General features: G+C 40.4%; 1 protein-coding gene across 1 annotated transcript in view; it reads left to right on the plus strand.

The window, feature by feature from the left end:
* LRRIQ1 (leucine rich repeats and IQ motif containing 1) overlaps positions 1–23,262 on the plus strand; it is a 210,355-nt gene that overhangs the window by 74,196 nt on the left and 112,897 nt on the right. Inside the window, exons 14-16 of the mRNA XM_088455388.1 lie at positions 20,894–21,061; positions 21,149–21,550; positions 22,707–22,911. Of these exons, the coding sequence (XP_088311514.1) occupies positions 20,894–21,061; positions 21,149–21,550; positions 22,707–22,911 (775 nt within the window). The remainder of the gene's footprint in view (positions 1–20,893; positions 21,062–21,148; positions 21,551–22,706; positions 22,912–23,262) is intronic.

Consider the following 23,262-nt stretch of genomic DNA (forward strand, 5'->3'; position numbering starts at 1 on the left):
TTAAGAATTAATTTTTCAATCCCTGCTGCCACTGCTGCTGCTGCAGCATGAAGCATCTCCCCTCTGTCTGTTCAATAGTGGCACTTGTAAATGCTTCTTCTATTTTATTAGTTAACTGTTTAAAGTAAATGAAAGGTTAATTAAGCACTTACAAGTGCCACCGGGGACCAGACATAGGGAAGAGACACTTCATGATGCAGTAGCTTGCAGCGACAGGGAAGGGAGTTGGCAAGGACAGAGCACAGAAGGGAGAGGGGAGAGAAGGGGAGTCCTGCTGCGGTCCCACTGCTGCACAAGCTGCAGGTACTGTACACCATATCAGGATGGCGTACAGTAACACCATCAAATTCTGAAAATACATAATTTTCGGAATTTGATGAATGGCATAATTTCTACATCTCCATACTAAAGTATGGAAAGTGTGGAAATGAATGCAGCAGGACTGTAACCAGGAGATATCAGAGATATCTACTAGTTTATTGAATGGCTCCTTTACTTAAAAATGACAGTATGTAGGGAAGTGTTTGTAAAGTTATGAATAAATAGTACCCTTACTCTTTTAATTATCATTTATAACCCATATTTGCCTACACTCCTGGAAGTCGAGGGAGGCTCTCCTGTTTTTTGGGTAGCCTCCCATACTCCCGGAAGCGTAGGCAAATATCCAGCATCCTGCCCACTTCCTAGTGAAGTGGGCAGGATGGTGAGATTTTATGGGGAATTTTTGGGTCCGTAGGGAGGGGGCAAGGCTAAATGACGCAAACCCCATCATTTAGCCCCGCCCCCTTCTCACGGACCCGCAAATCTCTGTCTGTTTTGGGAATGGGGCCTAATGTCGTCTATAGTACGGCCTGCCCCCGAACCGGCCAGCAGCATCTGCTCTCTGGGCTGCTCCCGGAGAGGACTTTACATAAGCTGGTAAGTATGTTATAACCTAATGAATAGAATGGTTAATGTACAAACCAACAGTTCAGAACATAAGCCAAAATGCCCATTGTAATTGATCTGTATATGTGCCACACCCTTCACTGTCATCTGAAATTGTTACTATGAGCACTAATGTGCTTTGAGAGTATAAGTCGACCCGAATATAAGCCGAGGTACCTTCTTTTACCCCCAAAAACTGGGAAAACTTACTGACTCGAGTATAAGCCTAGTGTGGGAAATGGCAGCAGCTGGTAGTGCCCCCAGTAGTAATTCCCCCTGGTTGTGCCCCCAGTAGTAATCCCTCCTGGTAGTGCCCCCAGTGGTAATCCCCGCCTTCAGTACCCCCAGTAGTAATCCCCCCCTGGTAGTACCCCCAGTAGTAATCCCCCCTTTTAGTGCCCCCTGTAGTAATCCCTCACTGGTAGTGCCCCCTGTAGTAATCCTCCCCTGGTAGTTCCCCCAGTGGTAATCCCCCCTTTTAGTGCCCCCTGTAGTAATCCCCCCCTGTAGTAATCCCCCCTGGTAGTGCCCCCTGTAGTAATCCCCCCCTTGTAGTTCCCCCAGTGGTAATCCCCCCTTTTAGTGCCCCCTGTAGTAATCGCCCCCTGATAATGCCCCTTGGTAGTGCCCCCTGTAGTAATCGCCCCCTGGTAGTACCCCCTGATAATGCCCCCTGGTAGTGCCCCCTGTAGTCATCGCCCCCTGGTAGTGCCCCCTGTAGTCCCCCCCCCCCTAGTAGAGAGAGACGTGAAAAGAATAAAAAAAAAAATAAACACTTACCTTAAACTCCCGCTCCTGGTCCCGCCGCTGTCCGCTCCTCCGGGCGCTTTGCATGGGAGAGACGTCGTCATGACGACGTGTCTCCCATCACCCACTGCGGGAGCCGGAAGATGGCTCCCGCAGTGGGAGCAGCAGCAGCCGCTGAGAGTCTGACAGACTCTCAGCGGCTGCTGATTACACCAAACACGCAGCTGCCGGCTCCGGCGGGTGTGTGTTTGGCAGTGTGTAGCGCTGACCGAACTCCGTCCGGTCAGCGCTACACTTGACTCGAGTATAAGCCGAGGGGGTACTTTTTCAGCACATTTTTTGTACTGAAAAACTCGGCTTATACTCGAGTATATACGGTACATATATTTGAGCTAATTCCATTTTAGACATGAAATGTTTTACATTCTGCCCAGCTTGAAATAACTATCCTGGGTGATAGAGATGTGTACTGGATAATCAGATTGTTGTATTAACAATGATCTTTCTATAGATGGAATACTACAGAATAGAGATGCAAATATTAGTTTGAAGATGCAAACCACTGGCAGTTGCATAGATAGCTGCTTAATATGTGCAAAGCAAATAGTAAGAAATCACAGCAATTGACAAGCACTGATTAAAGACTAAAGCTGGGTATACACTAGACTAGTGGTTCAGAATTTTTTTTAGTAAAATGAAGCAAATTGTGCTTACATGTCATGCACTTCTGTTTGTCCTCATATTCACATTACATTGACCTTAAATAATTTGATTTGGTGCTGGACCACCAACCTGAGGCACCCCTGCAAGTGTCCGGAGGCACCCCAGGGTGCCAGGGCGCACAGTTTGGGAACCACTGCACTAGATGAAATATTTAAGTTTTTTCATTTTTGAGGCAAATTGGAAAGACAAATCGTCCAGTGTGTATGCACTATTGCGTGCTCCTGTGCGTCGTTCATCGCATCTTCAGATCTGCCTGCAGTGCAGGCCAATCTGAAGATCCTGCGGACGATACCATGCTTCTGGATGCGGCGGGGTAACGATATATCAGGCATTCGCACACCAGATTGTGCAGTGTGTACAGACCGCCCAATATATCATCCCATCGCATCTGCCGTCGCTGGGTACACACATTGCCTAGTGTGTACCCAGCATAGGATTAGAAATGGATACTCCACTCACACTGTTCCTGTCAGGCACTTTCTAAAGATCTAACTTTACTAGTGTGGCATAAATTAGCACCTTATGCCCACTGATTTTTGATTTTTGCCTTAAAAATGCCATTGTCTGCATGCGAAACACAAACTCAAATTAACTTAATTGTACTGCATGACATTCGAGGCACTAAGGCGTTAAGCATTACATCAATTGTTGATGGGATCGGTTGTGTAATATCAAGTGATTATCTGGACTCATCAGCAGTCATTAGTACTGGTGCTGAAGTATGATATTACAAAAATCTTTGCAGTGAGTGCTATATGTACTTGGGCGTCCTGATGGGCATTACTGTAACAGTATTATTTGTCTTATTGGGCATTACTGCCAGTAATTGGCATATTGGTAGGCATTACTGAAACTAATAGACACGCAGCTGGACATTGACTAATAATCCATTTATTGAATATTAGAGAAACTCATGGGTATTTTTCTAGGCATTACTGCTACTAATAGGAATCTTACTGGCATTTCTTTTACTGATGGGCAATTTACAGGACAATTGTGTTTTTCTAATGAGTTTTATTTTGTACTGCTGCTTGTAATGATCATGGGCATTATTAACTGCAAAGATTCCCTCACACACTGCTTAATAGGAAAGACCCTCATCTGTAATAATTGCTTTGATTTCACACCAGATAGGTGTCCCTGGATTGTTTCCAAAGTTGGAAACTATGTAATGTCAATGATAGATCCTCTTATTTTAATACTGATGTAGAACCCATTTCTTTCACAGAACATGTGTGGTTTGAACAAGTGTTATTTTCCTTTGAAATTCAGACAATAGTGTATATTTTTCCTTACTTTTCCTAATTGCCTGATTCAGATATGGACGCAAATCCCGTTGCGAGTGCGATTCCATGCACAGCTGACTTGGGAAAATATGCAAATGACTCAGTTGCTGTCTTATGCCCACCGCCGGTATTTTGCTTAAATACAAAAGCGGGAACATCGGTCACATATTGAAACTCTGAACAAGCCCATGCTGTCTCAGACAGAGTTGCTCTCCAACTGTGGGTGAATTTGCAGAAGCTCACTAGCATACACCCATAAATGGTCCCAACACACATGCATTTTTCTAACTGCTCGTTACCTGCCCCAAACGCTACCTGCCTCTTTACGAATAAATCTTCTCTGCGACCGCCATCGCTAATTTCTTCGTTGCGCATGCGCAGTGCAGCTGCAATGCATGCGCAGTGGCAAAAAAATTGCTCCACTGCGTCCAACATCGACATTGCCTCCATCTCTAATTCAGGCCCATAGTCAGAGAGATAATGCAGCCAATTCTGAGGTGGGAGCAAAGCACAAAAAAACAAGGAAATTTGCACCTTAGTAAAACCATGTTGCACTGCATGCGGGGCAAATTTAAACTGTGCAGATAGATTTTAGATTTAGATTTGAGAAGGGTGTGTCCAAAATCAAATCTAAATTGGCGAGTATAAATAAAGCTGTCCAGCATCTGTAGGCTACATGCAAAAGCATTATAGCCTACAGTGACTGTGCTGCTGCATTCAGTAAAACAGCCGCGGCTGCTCCTTCACCTGGGAACAGGTGTCGCTGGACACCTGTTTTCGGCAGGGTCACATCGACCCTGTGGCGCCCCTCTGTGTGGGGGGGCCTCGGGGCGACCGCCCCTGTCGCCCCCCCTCTTAATCCGCCCCTGGCAAAAATGGGACCACACTGTGAAAGTGAGAAATACCACAATGGTTAATAAAGAGAGAAGTTATCACAATTAGTACCGTATTTATATTTTAATTTTAATGAACTGTATTGTCTTGTAACTTGTTTTAAAAACACAAAGGAATCTAATGTTTTGTTACTATCCCAACCTACATTTCAGTACTATTTTGTGTCATTCTAACCATTTGCAGCCACCCGCTGTACACCATATTTATTATTTATTTATAAACAGTTACTTAAATAGCATCAGCATATTCCGTTGTGCTTTACAATTGGGAACAAAACAGTAATCAAATAAAACTGACTAAAACAAACAGACAAAGAGGTAAAAGGGCCCTGCTTGCAAGCTTACAATCTATAAGGAAATAGGCATTGATACACATGGATATGTGCTGCATTTTGTATATGGATCTAGCCAGATTGCAGAGGTTCATGGTGGGCTATATGATCCAGTCACACAGGAGTATTTGCCTGAGGTCAGCAGGATGTGAACCTGAAGAAGGAGAAACTGTTACATTTAGTAGACTACAGGTAACCAGTGGAGGGAGTGACCGAGAGGAACGGCAGTCAATGAACTTTTAGTGAAGCAGATAAACCTTGCAGCTGCATTTAAAATAGATTGTAGTGGTGAAGGTCTGTTTTGGGGAACACAACTATTGCAATAATCCATGCGGGTGATAATGATTGCATGAATTAGAGTTTTTGCAATGTTTTGTTTAAGATAATGCCATATTTTGGAAATGCTTTTTAAGTTCAGAGTTCAGGATGACACTTAGGCAATGAGCTTGGCAGGTAGGGTTGATTGTCAATTTATCAACAGTGATAGAGATATCAGGTTGGTAACTACTATATGTTGGTAGAAATATTATTAATTCTGTTTTGAAAAGAATAAGTTTGAGGTAGCAAGATAACATCCAAGATGAAATGGCAGAAAGACATTCAGTAACGTGGTGACACATCTGAAGAGGATTGGTAGATTTAAGTATCATTCACATACAGATTATACTGAAGTCCAAAAGAGCTAATATGTTTTCCAAGAGATGTGGTATAGATTTTGATAAAAGCAGAGGACCCAAGACTGAGTCTTGCGATATTCCAACTGATAGCGGAAACGAAGAGGACGTGGATTCAGAGAAACAAACACTGAAAGAGTAATTTGATAAGTAGGATGAGAATCAGAATAGGACAGTGGACCTCATTCAGAGTCAGACGTAAGCGGCCGCTAGGTCGTACGCATACGATATTTCCAAACCACGCATGCGTACGGTTAGTTGTGCGCATGTGCGTATGAGACCTTGCGATCCAAAATGCTGTCGATCGTATGGCTTACGAGCAGGAAGTGGCTTCCGAGAGTTGATTGACATGAAAGGCCGTTTGTGGGTGTTGACGGAGGTGGTGGTCTAAAAACGCAGGCGTTCCTCACCATTTTCAGGGCGTTTCAGGGGCATACATAAATTTCCTGCTACGACCGACATAGAAGGTCGGAAGTAGTAAAACATCACTCTGCGAGCAGGTTAGAGGCCTGGCTGATCGTACAGCTTGTGGTTGGGTATGTGCTCTTTCAAGCCCCAGAGTACAATCAATACTATCGAATGTGACTGATGTTATGTTTGATGTTTCTATTTTGTGCCACACAATGCAAGCAGCTAATAATCGTTTGTTGTGCTAATAACACTGCTAATTGGCTTGTAATTGATTCAGTTGCGTTTGCATTAGCGAATAATAAGAATAAATACATTTCATAGGGATGGCTTATTCTATACTGTTTTTTGTTAATTCTTGGTGTAATTTGCAAACAACACAAGCGGCCGCAACCATCAGAAGAAAATTAACATACAGCGATTGACAACGACTGACAACGATTGACTCGATTGCTAACTGCTATCACTCACTAGCTAGAGGAGGTGCTTTGATCATGTCTGGGCGTCACTTTGGTTGCAATTGCCCGGCCATGCGATTATTTTTTTTTCTGATTCTCGATCGTTAGGTGTATGACCGAGCGGCCGCTTACGACTGACTCTGAATGAGGTCCAGTGTCCTGAAGGCATTAGAGTGTTTGTATAAGAAGAGAGTGGTCAACAGTGTCAAAGGCAGCAGAGAGATCCAGAAGAAATTAGTAATGGTCTTAAGACATAGCAGTGATCAAATCATTCACTTAGTCAGTGGTATATCTGAGGATAGCTTGACTGAAGTGCTTCTAATAAGTTGTACAAGTGAAGAAAGTGTGTGAGGTAGGTGTAGGCAAGTCTCTCAAGTAGCTTGTAGGGGCATGGGAGCTCAGAGATGGGGTGGTAATTTGAGAGAGAGTTAGGGTCAGAATTATGTTTTTTAGAATAGTCGTAATCACTGCATGCTTGAATAATGATGGAAATATACCAGTAGAGATAGATTACAGATTTTAGTTGAGGTTGGGATGAACACAGGAGACGGAGCTCTACTAATTTGTAGGGTATAGGATCAAGAGGAGAGGTAGAGAAGAATGATGAGTAGATACTTCATCTTCTATTGTGTGATCAAATAAAAAAAGGTGTTGGATGGTTCAGGTAAGGAATTGAGCATATTGACAGCTGAGAAAGATCATACCATTTTTTTCCGGATCTTCTCAATCTTGTCCTTGACACAGGAAACAAGATTTTGTGAACTGATAGTAGCTGGTGGGTTGGGTGTGGGAAAGTTAAGAAGTGATTTAAATGTATTATATTATGTGAACATCTTTGTTTGCATTCAGTGCCAAAAGTGGAATTCCACACTTGATATATTTTTGGTTGATGTATGTCTGTTAAGCCAGTGGGTTCCCAAGTGAGCTCTTAAAATTAGTGTGTCTTTATACATTTTGTTATACGCTTACTAGTTTCCGTATGTACAATAAACAGTTCTCAGCCATGTACAGTTTTTAACTGACATTTGTGCCTTTTCATGTCTGTACTCTAAAACATTTTTACAAATATTGTGCATGGAATTATTTAAATCTAAGTAAAAGGCTATTTTGGAAAACATAGCATTCATTCTACTTAAATCGAGGGTTTATACTAATGTTTCTGCATATTTTTACTAATAAATTGGAATGTTATTCAGTAAAAGTTAAATATTGCAATATTTTCTTAAGCTACTTTAATAGATTGGTTTATAAACATTGCTTATATGTACCTAAATTAAAGTTTCTATTAATTTCCTCTCCTCATCTCATTATGTTCCCTGGGGAGCAGTGATTTTATTTAACAGCCAATTTCCACTGGATTAAAGAAAAATGCTCCTGTGGTGTTAACGTAAAGGGCTTGTAATCCTCAAACTTGACTGCTGATGACTTACATCATAGTCCCCCATGTGCTGTAAAATGAAGTGTTTCCACTAAAATACTTGTGGAGTAAACCCCTACTTCCAGGTTTGTTCCTGTAGTTGTCTTTTCATCTTTTACTAGTTCTTTAATTGTACTGAATTCATACTCCTCTTTCATTCCAGTAATTTTGGCATAGTATTGTACAATTCTGTTCATTTTAGCTTCCTTCCTTTCTGTACAAGGAAGTGCCCAGCTTCCATATATTCAACAGACACATCCTTCAGGGAGAGAGGCCTGGCAAATGGGTGGTAGCTAGAACTGTGCTTTCTTGGCTCTTATGTTGCTATAGGAGATAACGCAGGGCACAGTAATCTAACAAAAAAAGATACTCTGCTTATTATGTCCTTTATTGTGATACAATTCACGGTAAGTGCAATGACAAAATGAAAGTAAATAGCATGTGTCTGAAGTAAGACGACATTAAATACCTTCTCTATTAGAGCTATGTGCACCACATACATCATCATGGCCAGTGTAGTAGCCTCATGGCCTTGCATCCAGTGTTCAGAAAAAATGTATCATGCCCAATATGTACAGAGAGTGTCCAGCATAACATGCTGTATGCTCAACACTGTTCAATGCCCACTATTTATAGTCTGTGCTTAGCATAAGTACAATGTCTATACAGTACTGTTCTTACCATAGTAAGCATAGTATAATGTTGACACTGACTGTATATCTTATGTTATATCTTATGTTAAATATATACAGTTAGTCACAAGTTTAACTGCTTTATGTTTATACAGCCTTTAACACACTATTTACCTATAGTTCCCAGCTTAACTGTCTCATATCCACCACAGTCTAATTCCATATATAGCATCTACCCATCAAAATATGCCTCATACTCCCCACAGACCCATAGCCACCATAGGCAGGTTGTGCCTAGAATAGTGACTTAGGCCCTCATTCAGACCCACTCACGAGCGGCTGTCTGCTCGCAAGTGGGTCGATGGTCTGCACTGCGCATGCGCACGACGGAGGGAGCTCCGTCGTGTGCATGCGCGAGACGCGACGAGCGAAGGACTTTCCTTCGCTCGTAGTGTCTCATCAAAGGGGGCGTGCTGTCGATGTTGACTGACAGCACGCCCCCTTTGGTGGGCGTTCCGGGGGCGTGCCTGCCAGACGGAGGCGTTCCTAAGGGAACGCCTACCGTCTGAAGCCGGCCCCACTGACATCACTAGTGATGTCAGTGGGAGTGATTTTGGCTTTGATAGAGCCAAAATCACTCCTGGCCTTGCGGTTGAAAAACTCAACCGCAGGCTTCTGCTCGCAGTGGCGATGGTCGCGATGGTCAAGACCATCGCGACCATCATCCTGCACGCTCGTATATGCTGTGGGTGGTGACCCACAGCTATACGAGCGTCCAGGAGGACGCTCCATATTATTGGAGGTGGGCCCTGATTCAGAGCGAGCGCTCTGGTCAGAGCGTCCGGCTCTGAATCAGGGCCTTAGTGCCGATATCCCATTCTATACATTTTGGATCCAACAGAAATCTGTTTCCACCTCTATGCATTGTAACAATCCTCTATCTGTCATATACAATCTGTGTCACTTTGCAATTCTCCTACATGCTTAGACTGTGCATACTATCCAACAATACCACCCTGATTTCATAAAGCTACAGCAGTTGTTCACTTATATCATGGTGGTTTCTATTTGTGTCAGGGCCAACTGGGCTCTTAATTTGTGAGATTGAGCAATTAATAGAAAAGTTTGCTTTTGTTTTTCTTTTTTTTTGTCAGGTAATTGGATATCTGAAATATTGCCCAATGCATTGTTAGACCACTATAAGCGGATACATATTACAGAATGTTCTGGCTTTTATGTTAGCATGTGGACTATACTGTAGTTAGAAGGCGCTTACATCTGAAAGTTCCATGTTATATGCTAAAAGGTTATTTCAATTGACTGGAGCCAAGTTAAAGGTGCAATCCCATTTTGTTTTTCTTTTTTCTTTTGAATTGTAATTCAATCTGAATTAATGATTCACAGTTTGTTGAATGCCATGTGATAACCATGGCATCCACAGTCACATGAAATTGGATGCATTGAGAGGAGGCTTTTGAACACCTCCACCAAGGACATGTGCGACTGACTCTCACCCAGAGAACATGTTACACTCTCCATGGAACTAAAGTTTCCATTGTTAAGACAGTGACAATCTTTTAAATTTCCACATGGACTGATTTTGCAAATGGGCAACTCAGTTATTGAAGTACGTTCTGAAGAAATTACTGTGTGCCTCATGTTGCACAAATAAAAAAAACTTGCTGCTTAAAATAAACTAAAAAAAAATACTCTGTATGGAATTACACCTTAAAGGAAAAATATGAGCAATTTGTGTGTATTAATTCAATGATAAATTAATGTTATGTTAGTTGCTGACATAGATCGATTCAGCATCCTCATTTTTTATTATTTGGACAAGGGATTATTTTTTTAAACATTTTTGACTAATGGGATATTAAAAAATAAGGAGTTGTTGAATTTAGCATTGCCTTTTTTCAAACAGTACATACAAATGAACTTTACCTAACCCCTTGATACCTACTAAGGAATTAACTGTAAAATTTTCCAATCGACTGCCTACTTTCATGTGCAGCCAGCGATAACACCGTCAAAACCCAAGTACTAAGACGTTGTATTTTACAAATGAATCCTAAGGATCAGTACTTACACTCCTAGGGGAATGCGCTTCATTGTAGTCATGATTAATGCAGCCTTGGGAGTGCCTGAATATTCACTAGGAAGTTTTCACTAAATGAAATATTAACTTAGCCCTTCAACATGTGAAAAACAGCTGGAAGAACTACTGTTGAGGTCTTCTCACTCCCAGATATATGTCTTAATACATATATTAACTTCATTTGGCATTTTTTTTATATTTTTTACTATTCAGCAATTTTTTTTCTTAGTGGTCACAAACTCTTCACTCAACAATAATCTTCTTTAAAGAGAAATTTGATATAAATCAAGTCTGTGTTTAACCCTTGCTCATATGACCAGTGATCCTGGTGGTATAGACCTGACAGTTTTATAAATGAATGAATACTACTCTTTTGTAAGCATTACATTTGACTGGTTATTGACCTGTACTTTAGTTGTTATAAAACTAATCTACTGCTCTTATATAGAAGTGGTAGTGGGGGGTTCTTCACATGCTTGTAATCCTTCAGATTTGGAACCTGTCGTCAACCCTAGAATAGGGATTACCCACATTAGACTACTGGGAAGGTGCTACATAGAAAAGGAAGGGTGTGAAAGTGGCACCTTCTTTTATGCTACAGAGCATTTAGACAATTTCACAAATAGAAATTTAATAGAATGACAGTTCAGACTTTGACCCTTTGGGTAGGTGGTGTTAGTTTGCCATGTGTTCATACCATGGTATTTTGTATCTCTCCCAGTGGGACTGAAAAAGTGACCACACTCATCTGAAGCTCAGTTGAGAGCTCAGACCATGAGGCACTAATGTTAAGGCTCATGGAGGTTCTTAGTATGAGGCTATTGTGTTCCAAAGCTGAGACAGAGGTCAAGCTGAAGATAAGGTGTATCCTGACTCTGAAAAGAGATTGTGACCACGGTCTGAACCTCAGAAATATAAGGACTGTACATTAGTGTTCAGCTACTAAAGAGAAAACTGGTCAGTGGCTTAGCAGGTCAGAGAGGAGTCACAAAGTGAGGTAGTGCTGTAAATGGGAGCTATGTGCTTTGGAGGCCAGTGTTATTTTCTGTACATTTCCTTATAATGGGTGGAGATTCTATGCGCACCTAAACACTGAATCACTGACTAAATGCTGCTACCTTTGAGCTATTTCTGTCACAATAAATAACTATACAGGGACAGAGGTTTTCTTGGTATCTGGAACAGACTCAATAGGACTGACCTCCCATCTAAAACTAACTAACTGGCATATTTATAAATATTAATTTAATCAACAATAATGTGAAGATGGATGTTTTCACACACTTTTCACATTATTTTAGTATCACTTAAATGTATTAAAGGGCAGATCGCATATTATGCAGATCACATTTCCTATATTTGTAATGGGAAATGCGATCTGTCTCAGATTTACTAAAATAAAATTAGAGAGGTGTTATTATGGCTTTCCCATGTTATACCGACACATGCTCGGGAGCCAGCGCATGTGATCAGTGTTGCGTGTCAAAATAAACCATAGTCTGATCACAGTGAAAAAAAAAACTATTTAAAATAGGAGAAAAAAAAATTAACACTTACCTGCACCCAAGGACCCGATGGTCCGATGAGGTACTCTATGACTCCAATCACTGAGCTCCTGGTCTTTGACCCCAGTCAGCTGCTCTGTGCTGTAAACTGAGATGCTGTCATCTCAGTTTACAGCACAGAGTAGTTTACTGGGGATCACAGAGCAGGAGCCCAGTGATCAGCTAACCGGAGTCGCAGAGGAGCTCACCAGATCACAGATCACCCTGCAGGTAAGCATTCATTTTGTGGGCTGGTGGTCATCTGTGAGTAAAATGATTGTCATGAGTAAAGGAGATAAATAGTAGAAGAGAGCAGATTTATGTATAGCCAATTAGGACTGCTAGCTAGTATTCAACAGCCAGATAATGGTAAAATTGTGGCATCTTATACATTTACAAAGTTGTGTTGAAAAGCAGGATCTTGGGTAATTTTCATTGACACAGAAAACCAAAGGGAAAAGGGTGGGAGAATCAGCCTGACATTCAGATAGGGATATATATGCCACATGAACAAATTTGTACAATTCTTGGGAGCCAATATAGAATTGGGAATTGCTCCATGTTCTTGTGTTTCCCCACAAACAGATTCATATACAGTAAGTGAGGCTTCTATTAAATTGTTCCTTTTTGTTTAGAGTAAATTGTTTGCCTAAGGCTATCATTTTCTGTCATTGTTATCAGTTGTTTATGTATATACTTTAAGTTTAAGCATTGTCCATATCTTTCTCACATAAAAACTTTATGTAATAAGATTGGTCTCTGTGATTCTCATCAGATCTATTTTGCACGTGGATTCAGCTTATCCATGCTACATATATGTACTACAGGTTATTATTTGTGTAATGATACCTGGAACTTGATTATAATTGCATTGGGAGATCAAAAACTCCCTACTTGGTGACAATTATTGGAAAAGTGAGCGTTTGTTTTTTAATTAACTCAGACTCACATCATGCAGGCTCAAATGAGTCCTTACCTTAACAAACTTATGAACAGGGGATAGAGATTGGGGTGTCTTGGAACCTGGTCCATGACACTAGAGTTCACTGAACACACAATTTATGAACATTCTAGTAGTACTACTACTACTTATAGTAATAGTAATACAAAAGGTTAATGTTTGTAATTCCATGTCTACATGCCTATGGGCATGTACAAATAAAAAAATCAATGTACTGGCGTTAATAGATAAAAGTAAAATACTGCAAATACCTGGGGAATATATTTTCTTATGTTAATTAAGCAGCCAAACACTAGAAATGATCAATCCTCTAGTGTTGAATTGAAGGAACAAGAAAGTATTGACGCTAAGAAAATAGGGGACGGGTGGCTTCTGAGCCTAAGATGGCAGACATGGATCACTAGCGATCGCCAGCATGCATCAATAGCGATCTGCCAGCATGAGAACGCCGGTAACGGCCCCTCTGACAGCATAACTGTGTCTGTTGCCTCTGTGTCTGGAGCACATGGCTTCAGCCTGCTTCTGCCTTGGGTGTGGGGCTCCACTGGTTTTACAGATGCTGCCACTGATTTGCAGTAATGATCAATGGGAATGGAGTGCATTACCTGTGACCGCTGGCCACAGAGCCCGCTGCATGTGAGCACGAGCAGTGCTCCCACTGCACTGCCCCTGTGTAGCGTCATTGAGCACTGCTATTGGGAATATGCAATAGTGTGTTCTGTTTTAGCTTTGTCCCCTATAGCTCACTGTACTGTTTTATTGTAGGCATCATATTCCCTCTACAGATTTTTCCTCTGTAACTTCTGACTATTGCAACTTCCTAGTTTCTATTTCTATACCATTGTGTCGTTGTGCTCTCCAGGCTCCCATAGGTTTTGGCAGTGGGAGTGCACATTGACTCATTACCGTTTTTCATTGGATTTGACAATTTGGTTACTGCATGGGTGGTTCTTAATATGGGCCACTCTCCCCATGGTTTCTGTTTTGCTATCTCCTTACCCCAACAGTAAACACTGTAGTCCCTGTTCTAGTGTTATTTCAGTTTACTTATTATTTTTCACCATTTGCTCTTTTCCTCTCTCTCCGACTAGGTTTCAATAGACCACTGCATTTACCTACTATTTTGATATGTTATATGCCAATTTCTCAGTTTTTATCTCTATGTCCTGTTTCTCTTACATTACCTATTCCCCTACATTATGGTTAAGTTTTATTTTCTAAATACCCACAGGCTTAACTCCTCAAATATGTTCAGGTTGTCTTTAGTAACCTTCCATAACCATAAAGCAAAAGTAGTGGCCCTCCTCCCATTTTTCCTCTCTCACACCCCAAATCTTAAGAGATAATAGATTTCCAGTTATGCATTAGGCAAATGGTCCATTGAAACGGCATGGGGTCACAATCTTATGCAATAATTCTGTGATATTTACTCTTGCTCGTAAAATAGAAGACAAGAATGGCAAATATATCTCATCTTAGTTGGTCAACTAGATGGTAGGGAGGTACTTTGGTCTCTCTGTATGCCCACAATTCACACCAAATAACTTTTTTGTGGCTAGTTTTTAAGGCTGTTCAGGAGATCAAACTGGGTCATTAATTATAATTGGTGATTTTAACCTGGTTCCAGACTTCAAACTAGACACATTCCTTGGGGTAAATTTACTAAAGTGAGAGTTTTTAGAAGTGAGTTTTAGAAGAGATGTTGCCCAGAGCATCCAATCAGATTCTACTTAACATTTAACTAGCTCTTTCTAGAAGACAGTAGCTAGAATCTGATTGGTTGCTATGGGCAACATCTCTTCTAAAACTCACTTTTAAAAACTCTCTTAGTAAATTTACCCCCTAGTGTCATCCGCTACAATTAGGAAATCCTCTATGATTTCTTTTATATATTCGTGAAATCTACTAGCACAGTATGACCTTTATGATGTCTGGCAGGTTCAGTCCACCTTAGTTAAGGACTATACATATTTTTCCCATGTATACTCTTTATACTCCTAAATTGATTTAATGTGGACACTTCAGCACAATCACAGGACTCAGATCATCCACGTAGTCTGGTATGACCATGCAGCTGTCACATGGAATTATCTCTGCCAACAGTACCTACACCACAAATCTGAACTGCAACTGTGTTTAGCACAGGTAGAATCCTTACATTGGGCTCAATCCATTCACCTCCTTAAGAAATAGTTAGTTAATTAGTTTCTATTAGGAATCAACTCCTGAAGTTATTCCTATCCCACATGAAGAGTGCGCTTACAAAGCTTCTACAAAAATTATTTAACCTAGGTAATAAATCTGGCAGGTTCTTGACTCGCAAACTAAGTGCGTCAAGCTAGCAGTAGAATTAGGTATATTTTGTCCTCGGTCGGTAAGAAATTGTTGAACTCGACAGATATAGCTAATTCCTTTGCTAACTATTACACTTCCCTGGATAAACTGCACCTTGTCAACTGACTGATATCTCCATTTAAACAATTTTGCAGGGCTTCCACCTTCCTACCATAGGGGAGGAGAATGTGGTCTCCCTCAATGCCCCATGATCAGAACAGGAAATTCTTAATGTTATCAAGGCTTTACCTATCAGTAAAGCAGCTGGTCTGGCTGGATTCACTGACTCATTCTGCACATCTCCGTTATTCAGATGTAAAAATCTACAGTATACCAAACTTATCGCTAATCGCTTATCCCCTTTACTCACTCAACTCATTCATCTGGACCAGGTGGGCTTCATTAGTGGCAGACAAGATAATGCTCGTAGACTCTTTGATCTCACAGAATACGAGCTATAACAGAATCAGAAGTTTGTTTTTCTTTCTCTAGATGACAAAAGACATTTGATTGCAGCTCTCTATAGTGGTCCCACGCCTAGGGTTTTTAGTAATGGCCTCCTATCTTCTCGCCGTTGAGCCATTTGCCTCTACAATTAGAAATTTAAATACATTTCTAGGTATCACTGTTGAATCCTTCTCGCATAAATTATGTCTTTTCAATGACTCTATTTTATTGTTTTTAATCAACCCGGATATATCTTTTCCCAGCCTCTGTATATAAATGAAATACTAATGAAACTAAATAAGTTTGAAGCTTTAGCTTTTAATATAACTGGAGAGGCATTATATCGTCTTAAGTTATCATATCACTATAACTGGAAATCCATCTCTCTCCCTTGGCATTTCTGTTCCAAATAAGTCCTCAGGTTTTACGGAGGTCAACTTAGACCCAATACTGAACCATATAGCTGACAATGTTGACTTGGTTACTCTTGTCTCATTAAACCTAGAAGTCAGGGTGGGCTAGAAATCCCCAATTTGTAAGCTTACCATCCTGCATGTCTATTAGCTCAAATGAGCAAGTGTGACCTCCCTCCTAAGTCTAAACCATAGGCCGACCTTGAAAGGGCATTATTACCCAATTACTCGCTTAGTGACCTACTTTGCACACCGATCCATTGTACTCCATTCCCCCAGACTCCCCTAAAGCCATATGGACTCCCTCAAGGCATGGGATGCTATGTTACATACATCTAAGCGTCACTCTGCCTTCTAGTGCCCATTCACTGAATGTGCTTTCCCGCTTGATTCTGTATCTACCTTGGTGCTCTAGCGGGATTACATGTGTTGCAGACATTCTGTGTACTACTACTTTAACTCCATTCTCCCACCTTCAGTCTCAATACCATCTTCACTGTTTTGAACTGTTCACATACTACTGCATTAGACATTTAGTGACTAACTTGGTTAAGGTGAGTGGCCCACTACATATGTCCACCCTTGAATTTCTTTCTAAGGTGATTTGTGGTAGCTCCAGGGGGCACATCCAGTTTTGCTATTCCCATTGTCTTTATGATAGTTCCGCAGACAAAACTAGCATTCAATGTTTGCGGCAGTCTGACCTACAAATAACTTTCATGCCCCAGCAATGAGAATCCATTTATTTATCTGCCCACCAACTATTTAAACATTATAACCATTTAGAACTACAATATAAAATACTTCAACAGTTGTTTTTTACACCAGCCAAGCTACATACCATATAGCCTGCTCAATAGAATTTTGCTGGCATAATTTTATGGAGTGAGTGATATTTTCCATATCTTCTGGGAAGCTCCTTCTATTAGTAGACACTTATGGGGTACAGTGTGTGTCCTGCTCTATAAAGTTTGAAATATTATAATTCCCACTTCTCCCTCACATGCCCGTCTTCATGTCTACTCCCCTGGTTTACAGAATCTGACTGTTGTGTACTGGGGCATATTTTGGTCATGACCAAAACAGCTATTGCCCAGTTTTGGAAAAACCCTCTCCCTCCTTCCATAGGTAAGATTGTTCTTAAAATTCAGTTTGCAAAGTTTATGAAAACACTTAATGTTTCCTATTATTCATCTGCCTCCATTGATGAAATGGTTTAAGTGGCACACATTTATTACTGTCCGCGATGGAGCGGCTTTAATGTTAAGTGATTTCCTTTCCGTACTCTTAAGGTGCATACACACTAGACGATATGCTCCCTGAGCGATATCGTCTAGTGTGTCCCCGGCAGGCTGTGCTCAATGTCGTTTATGACATTGAGCACAGCCACTGAACGATATCATTAACGATATCGTTCAGCCCAGGCTCTCTCCCCCATTCCCTGACATGCAGCAACCTGACGAGATCGTCAGGTTGGCCTGCATGTCAGCCCGATGAACGATGATGACGAACGACCCGCGGGAACGCGCGTCGTTGTTATCGTTCATCTTTTTTTATAAGCATATTTTAGCAATTTTGTAGTAGTTATTGTCTGGCAATTAATGTAATTGCCAGACGATAACCCTCTAAACCAGTGGTTTCCAAACTGCGTGCCATGGGGAACTTGCAGGTGTGTCATGGGTTAGTGGTCCAGGAACAAATCAAATTATTTATGATCCATGTGATAGGCAAAACCAGTCTTGGTGGCTGCCAAACATAAAATATGTAGACAAACAGAAGACTTGACACATAAGCACATTTTACTTAATTTAATAATTTTTGCTGAATTTTTCAATAAGAAACATTTGACCTAGGGGTGCCATGAAAAAGAAATGCTGATACTCTAGTGTGTAGAAGTCTAGGGATGAGGTAGGTTTGTCACCATCCTGGCTTAAATAAATTTAGGGGCATCCTCATTTGAAAGCAACAAGTCTTCTTATTTAAATGATGTTGCCTCTTTGTGGTTATTGTCTGCTGATTCAGATAGTAACAATCTGTACTACAGAAATACCAGTATAGCCAGAACTTAATGTGTCTGTTTTCTCGCATCTTAGCTTCTACATACAATGATAATATATACAGTTAGTGCCTGCGCTAGTTTGCGTAATTCTATAGGTGCCTAATGTGACAATCAATATGTATATGTAGATCTAATAATACTAAGCACACAGGGATAATAGTTAGGTGGTTTTAATGGATCCGGTAAATACAAATCAATTGAGAAGTCACAGTGCTCTCTAATTTGAGGAGTAATGTACTCAGGATATGGTACAGGGAAGTGTATAGGAGTATATGGGCAAATAAACGTAGAAAAAATGGGGGGGATAAAATAGTGAACAATGAACCTGATTAAGACCTGGTCGCAAGCACTGAGCGCTCGCAACCGGATCGATGTTTGCCCAATGGGTATGCGTACGATGGAGCCGGCTCCGTCATGCGCGAGACCCGGCTAGCAATGGGTGCTCAGTCGCCCCGGGTCTCGCACCAAAGGGGGCGAGCTGTTGATGGTGAGTGACAGCTCACCCCGTTTGGTGGGCGGGCCGGGGGGGTGACCGGCCAAATGGAGGCGTTCCCAACAGAACGCTTGCCGTTTGGGTGTGGCACCACTGACATCACCAGTGATATCAGTGGGAGAGCTTCCGGCTCTATTAGAGCCAGAAGCTCTCTGGGGCTTGCGGCCACGAGACCCTACCACAAGGGTCTCGTCGCAAGCCCGATGGTCGTGATGGTCTTGACCATCGCGACCATCAACCTGGCCGCTCGCTATAGCTGTGGGTGGGCACCCACAGCTATGCTAGTGGCCAGGAGGCCGCTCCAAAAAAAAACCCGCCCTGATTCAGAGCGAGCGCTCTTTCAGAGCGTCCGTCTCTGAATCAGGCCCAATGTCCTTTAAATATAGGAAAAAATTAAATAATATATAGTGCAGACGAAATTAATGTCCTGGGGGAACATTAGCTTCTACATACATTCAGGGTCACCCTCATTTAAAAGATGGGAGCCTATCTTTCAAGCAATGTGCCCTCTTAGTAATTACTATTTAAGCGCAACGGAATATGCTGCGCTATATAAGAAACTGTAAATAAATAAATACTATTTAGTGAGAACCAGAAAATAACAATGTATACTACAAAATATGATAAGAAGTCCACATCTAAACAAGTAAAAAATGCATTATCATTTTCAAATGCAGATTTTATTATGAAATCTGTTTGTAGATTACCAGAAAATAACTCCCTACAGCTTTTGGGAAGGTAAATTAATGCTGAAGTAAGAACCACCCATTATTTCTTGGGGTGTTTTTAAAAAATAAATACACACATATTAGTTTTTTGCAGTTTCAATAAAAAGACATTTTGTGTATTTTTTGTTGTTTCAAAGCTTTCTGAAGAAAACCAGGTATATTTTGTGTGGTTACTATATCAAAAAAGGACTAATATTGATGTTGGAATATGATCAGTACAGAAAGTGCCAAAATAGGCTCAGCAAAGGGGGTGAGAAAAGCCTCAGAGATGAAGGAGTTACATTGCATATAAGTACTGAACACTACAATGATCCGTCTTGAAACCACCATATTAAAGCACAAGCATTACTGGCAGGCTAATTGGCTTCTGCCAATACTAATAAACAAGGATGGCATTATTAAGAGTGTGACAAAATGTAATAACAGTGCTCCCTCTTTATGCCATTATTATATATAATGTCATCCTCCCTTGCCACCAAAGTATATTCTCTGCACAATAGTACATTAATATGCATTATAAGTAAATGTATGCTCATAACTCCATCACTGCTGTAACACAGGGTTTCTTATGTGTTTTAAGTTGTCATAATCAAGACAGTGAATTGTAATACTCTTTAATGTACTATTGTTAAAAGGATATATCTGGTAAGGAAAGATATTGTGAGAAAGAGGCAGATATTTTTAGAAATATGTATTTTATTCATGCCCTTGCATAATACGATTGTCCCACAAAGATTTTATGTAGTATACAGTAAGTAGTATTGCTTGCAAAATAACAGGTTTACTGTTTGTATGGGGGAGATCAGAGATGCATCAAACATTCTAAAGAGGACAGGTGCAGATTGTCTCATAGCAACCAATCAGCTGCTAGTTATCATTTATCAGGTACATTCTATAAAATCATAACAAGAAGCTGATTGGTGCAATGGGCAACTTCTCCACATTTCCTCTGTGGAAGATTTGATACATCACCCTCCCTATAGTTTGAATTATGGCGCCCGTCATCTCAACTGACCTGCTTGTTTTGCTATTTTGTGAACATTTTATTAAAGATACGTTTTCTAACATACGACGTCCACTGCTAGAGGATCTACCCATGGTTAATTTTTATTGCTCTACACAATTTTGTAAACCTGTTTTAGTCATGATAGAATAATATAAAGTTTTCATATAATAATAATTTAAAAAAACAAAACAGAAATAGATGGCATGTGTTAGCCTTCTACTGTATACCGTAATGTTGACAAATGATATATCCATTACAGTGCTATGAAATAAGCATAACTATTAATTCACTTTTTTTTTCTAATTCATTTTAGATGCACTTTATTAAAACTATTGCCTACGATGAGATTCCTTAACAATGAAGAAATAGAGCATGAAGTTTATAAATGCCACAAACCCCTTTCAGGAAGCTTCCTGGCACTTTGTCAATCTCAGATTTTCAACATCCAGAAATTATGGAAAACTGTAAATTGTCAACAAAGGTAAATAGTGAAATTTTTATGACAAATGAAAAGATAGTCGTCATTGCCGAGGAACGTTCATATTTCACATGTCATTTCTTTCCTTAGTGCACTTTCATCTTTGGAAAAACTGGAAATGTACTGTAACACTTTGAAAGAATTATTAAAGCTTAGCCAAGAACATAGATATGCACACGAGTACGGTGATACAGATGTTGCTGATAGAGAAGATCCAGAAATGCTCAGAAAACTCACAAGTCAACCAGACTGTGCCGTCAGTCAGCATAATAGTGCTGTTATCCAGGGAGCACATGAAGATAGACAGATCACACTCCAGCAAGTTCACCCATTACCAGAAGACTCCTTTTTAAATAGTGAGCGAGTAGATCAAGTGAAGAACACAAGAAGCTTAAACACCCAATCCCAGCTAACAGAGACTGCCGAAACTGAGAAATGTTCCAACACAAGAAAAACTTTAATATGTTCTGAACTTGTGAAAGACAGAGAACTGTAAGTTATATATGTTTGATACAAAAAAGATCCCTCTTTTTACAGATGATAGACGTACATCTAGATAGTCACTCAGCCCTTTCATACTGATACCCAGAAACTCTGCCTGAGCTAGCTTTCAATCCATATGTACAGATTATTTCAAAAACTAGACTAATAATCCTTTTCAAGAATCCCTCCAGTGATCTTTTTAATCAATTATTTAATCAATAAATAATTTTTGATTAAAATACCAAGTAATAATTGTTTAACATGCAAATCGCTTGTTCAGTAATTGACTTCTGTTTTATTTCTGTAGTGGTCTCCATCCTCATGATGGTAAATCGGTTCTATTGCCTATGGCATTCTTTATGGGGAGGAGACAAATTAAGGAAGTTTTATCATAGATTAAAAATAAACTGATTCCTCTTTATCTTTAGGGGGAAGGGGGGATGTAACTACAAAAACTCTACTTTTTTGAAACACATAAACAAGTAGAATAGACTTTACAGATACCAGTGTGGTCTAATGTGCGGATAGCAGGGTCATTTATTTCCTGTGCTTGAAATGATCATAGGGTAAAAAATATAGGGGCTTATGTAATGGGGTGCGACTTGCACGGAACTCCTGCAATTCTTCCCGTATTTTTAACGCAATTGTCCAAATTCTCAGCTTAGCAATGCTCAGATTGTGCAGAATGAATATATATTAGCTAGAACTCCCCTACATGATGTATTAATTTACACAAATGTGAATTTCTTTTTTACTGACAGTTCTCAGTGCTAGAGAACATGTTAGTAAAGCATAGAAAATAAAATGAGATTAGCAGCTACAGAATCTAATTTCCGAACACTTTACTATATTACAATAGTTGAGGCAAAATAGGCAAAATAGTTTTAACACTGAAAATATGTGACCTGTAAAGGGTGACTAAACATTTTCTTGAAAATAAATTTTATTCAAAATGTGTTTCGAAATTTATGAGCGAATGTCTCATAGATAATTGTACGCTTATAGCCATAATTGGAATATATCCAAAGATGACAATATTAACAACAACACATTCTGATTATATGGAAAGCTACAGTGAATGCTTTTTCTGAGAACTGATATTGTGTATTGGATGTTGTTTAGAGGTCCATATTAAGGACATTTTTTTGTTTGTTTGTACAATCAGCACTGCTGCAATTGTAATCCAGTCTCAGTGGAGAGGGTATGTGGTACGAAGAGATATCTGTTACTATGCAAAACTTCATGAGGCTGCTTTTGTAATACAGTCGGCATGGCGCCTTTATAGCTGTCGAAAAAAATCCTTACAAAAGAAACACTGTGTAAAGACTGAATCATCCGAGATAAAAAAGCATTCTGCCACAGTAATACAGGTAAGTTCACGCCATTCACCATTGCGATTCATTATCTAGTCTTTAGAGGAATCTTTGCAGTTCACTGTCAGCCGAATTAAAGAATCAGCGCCATAACAGGACTGCAGTGCATTCTGTGACAGCCCTGCCCCCTAAACCTGTGATATCAAGATGTCACGCCTAGGGGGCAGGGGCACAGGCACTAGGAAGTAGAGCACTACCCAGCATGTCCTAACGATGTTGCAGGGTGCCTGCCCTGAGCGTCCAAGGGACAGCTCTGCGGTAGCACTACTGTTCCAGACACCTTGCAAGCCACTTGTAGGTGCAGTGGGGTCCTATGCCCTGTGTGACGGCACAGTTTGCACACCCATA

The sequence above is a fragment of the Taudactylus pleione genome, unplaced genomic scaffold (genome assembly GCF_031769625.1).
Source record: "Taudactylus pleione unplaced genomic scaffold, aTauple2 ptg000040l, whole genome shotgun sequence".
In the NCBI taxonomy this organism is placed as follows: Eukaryota; Metazoa; Chordata; class Amphibia; order Anura; family Myobatrachidae; genus Taudactylus; species Taudactylus pleione.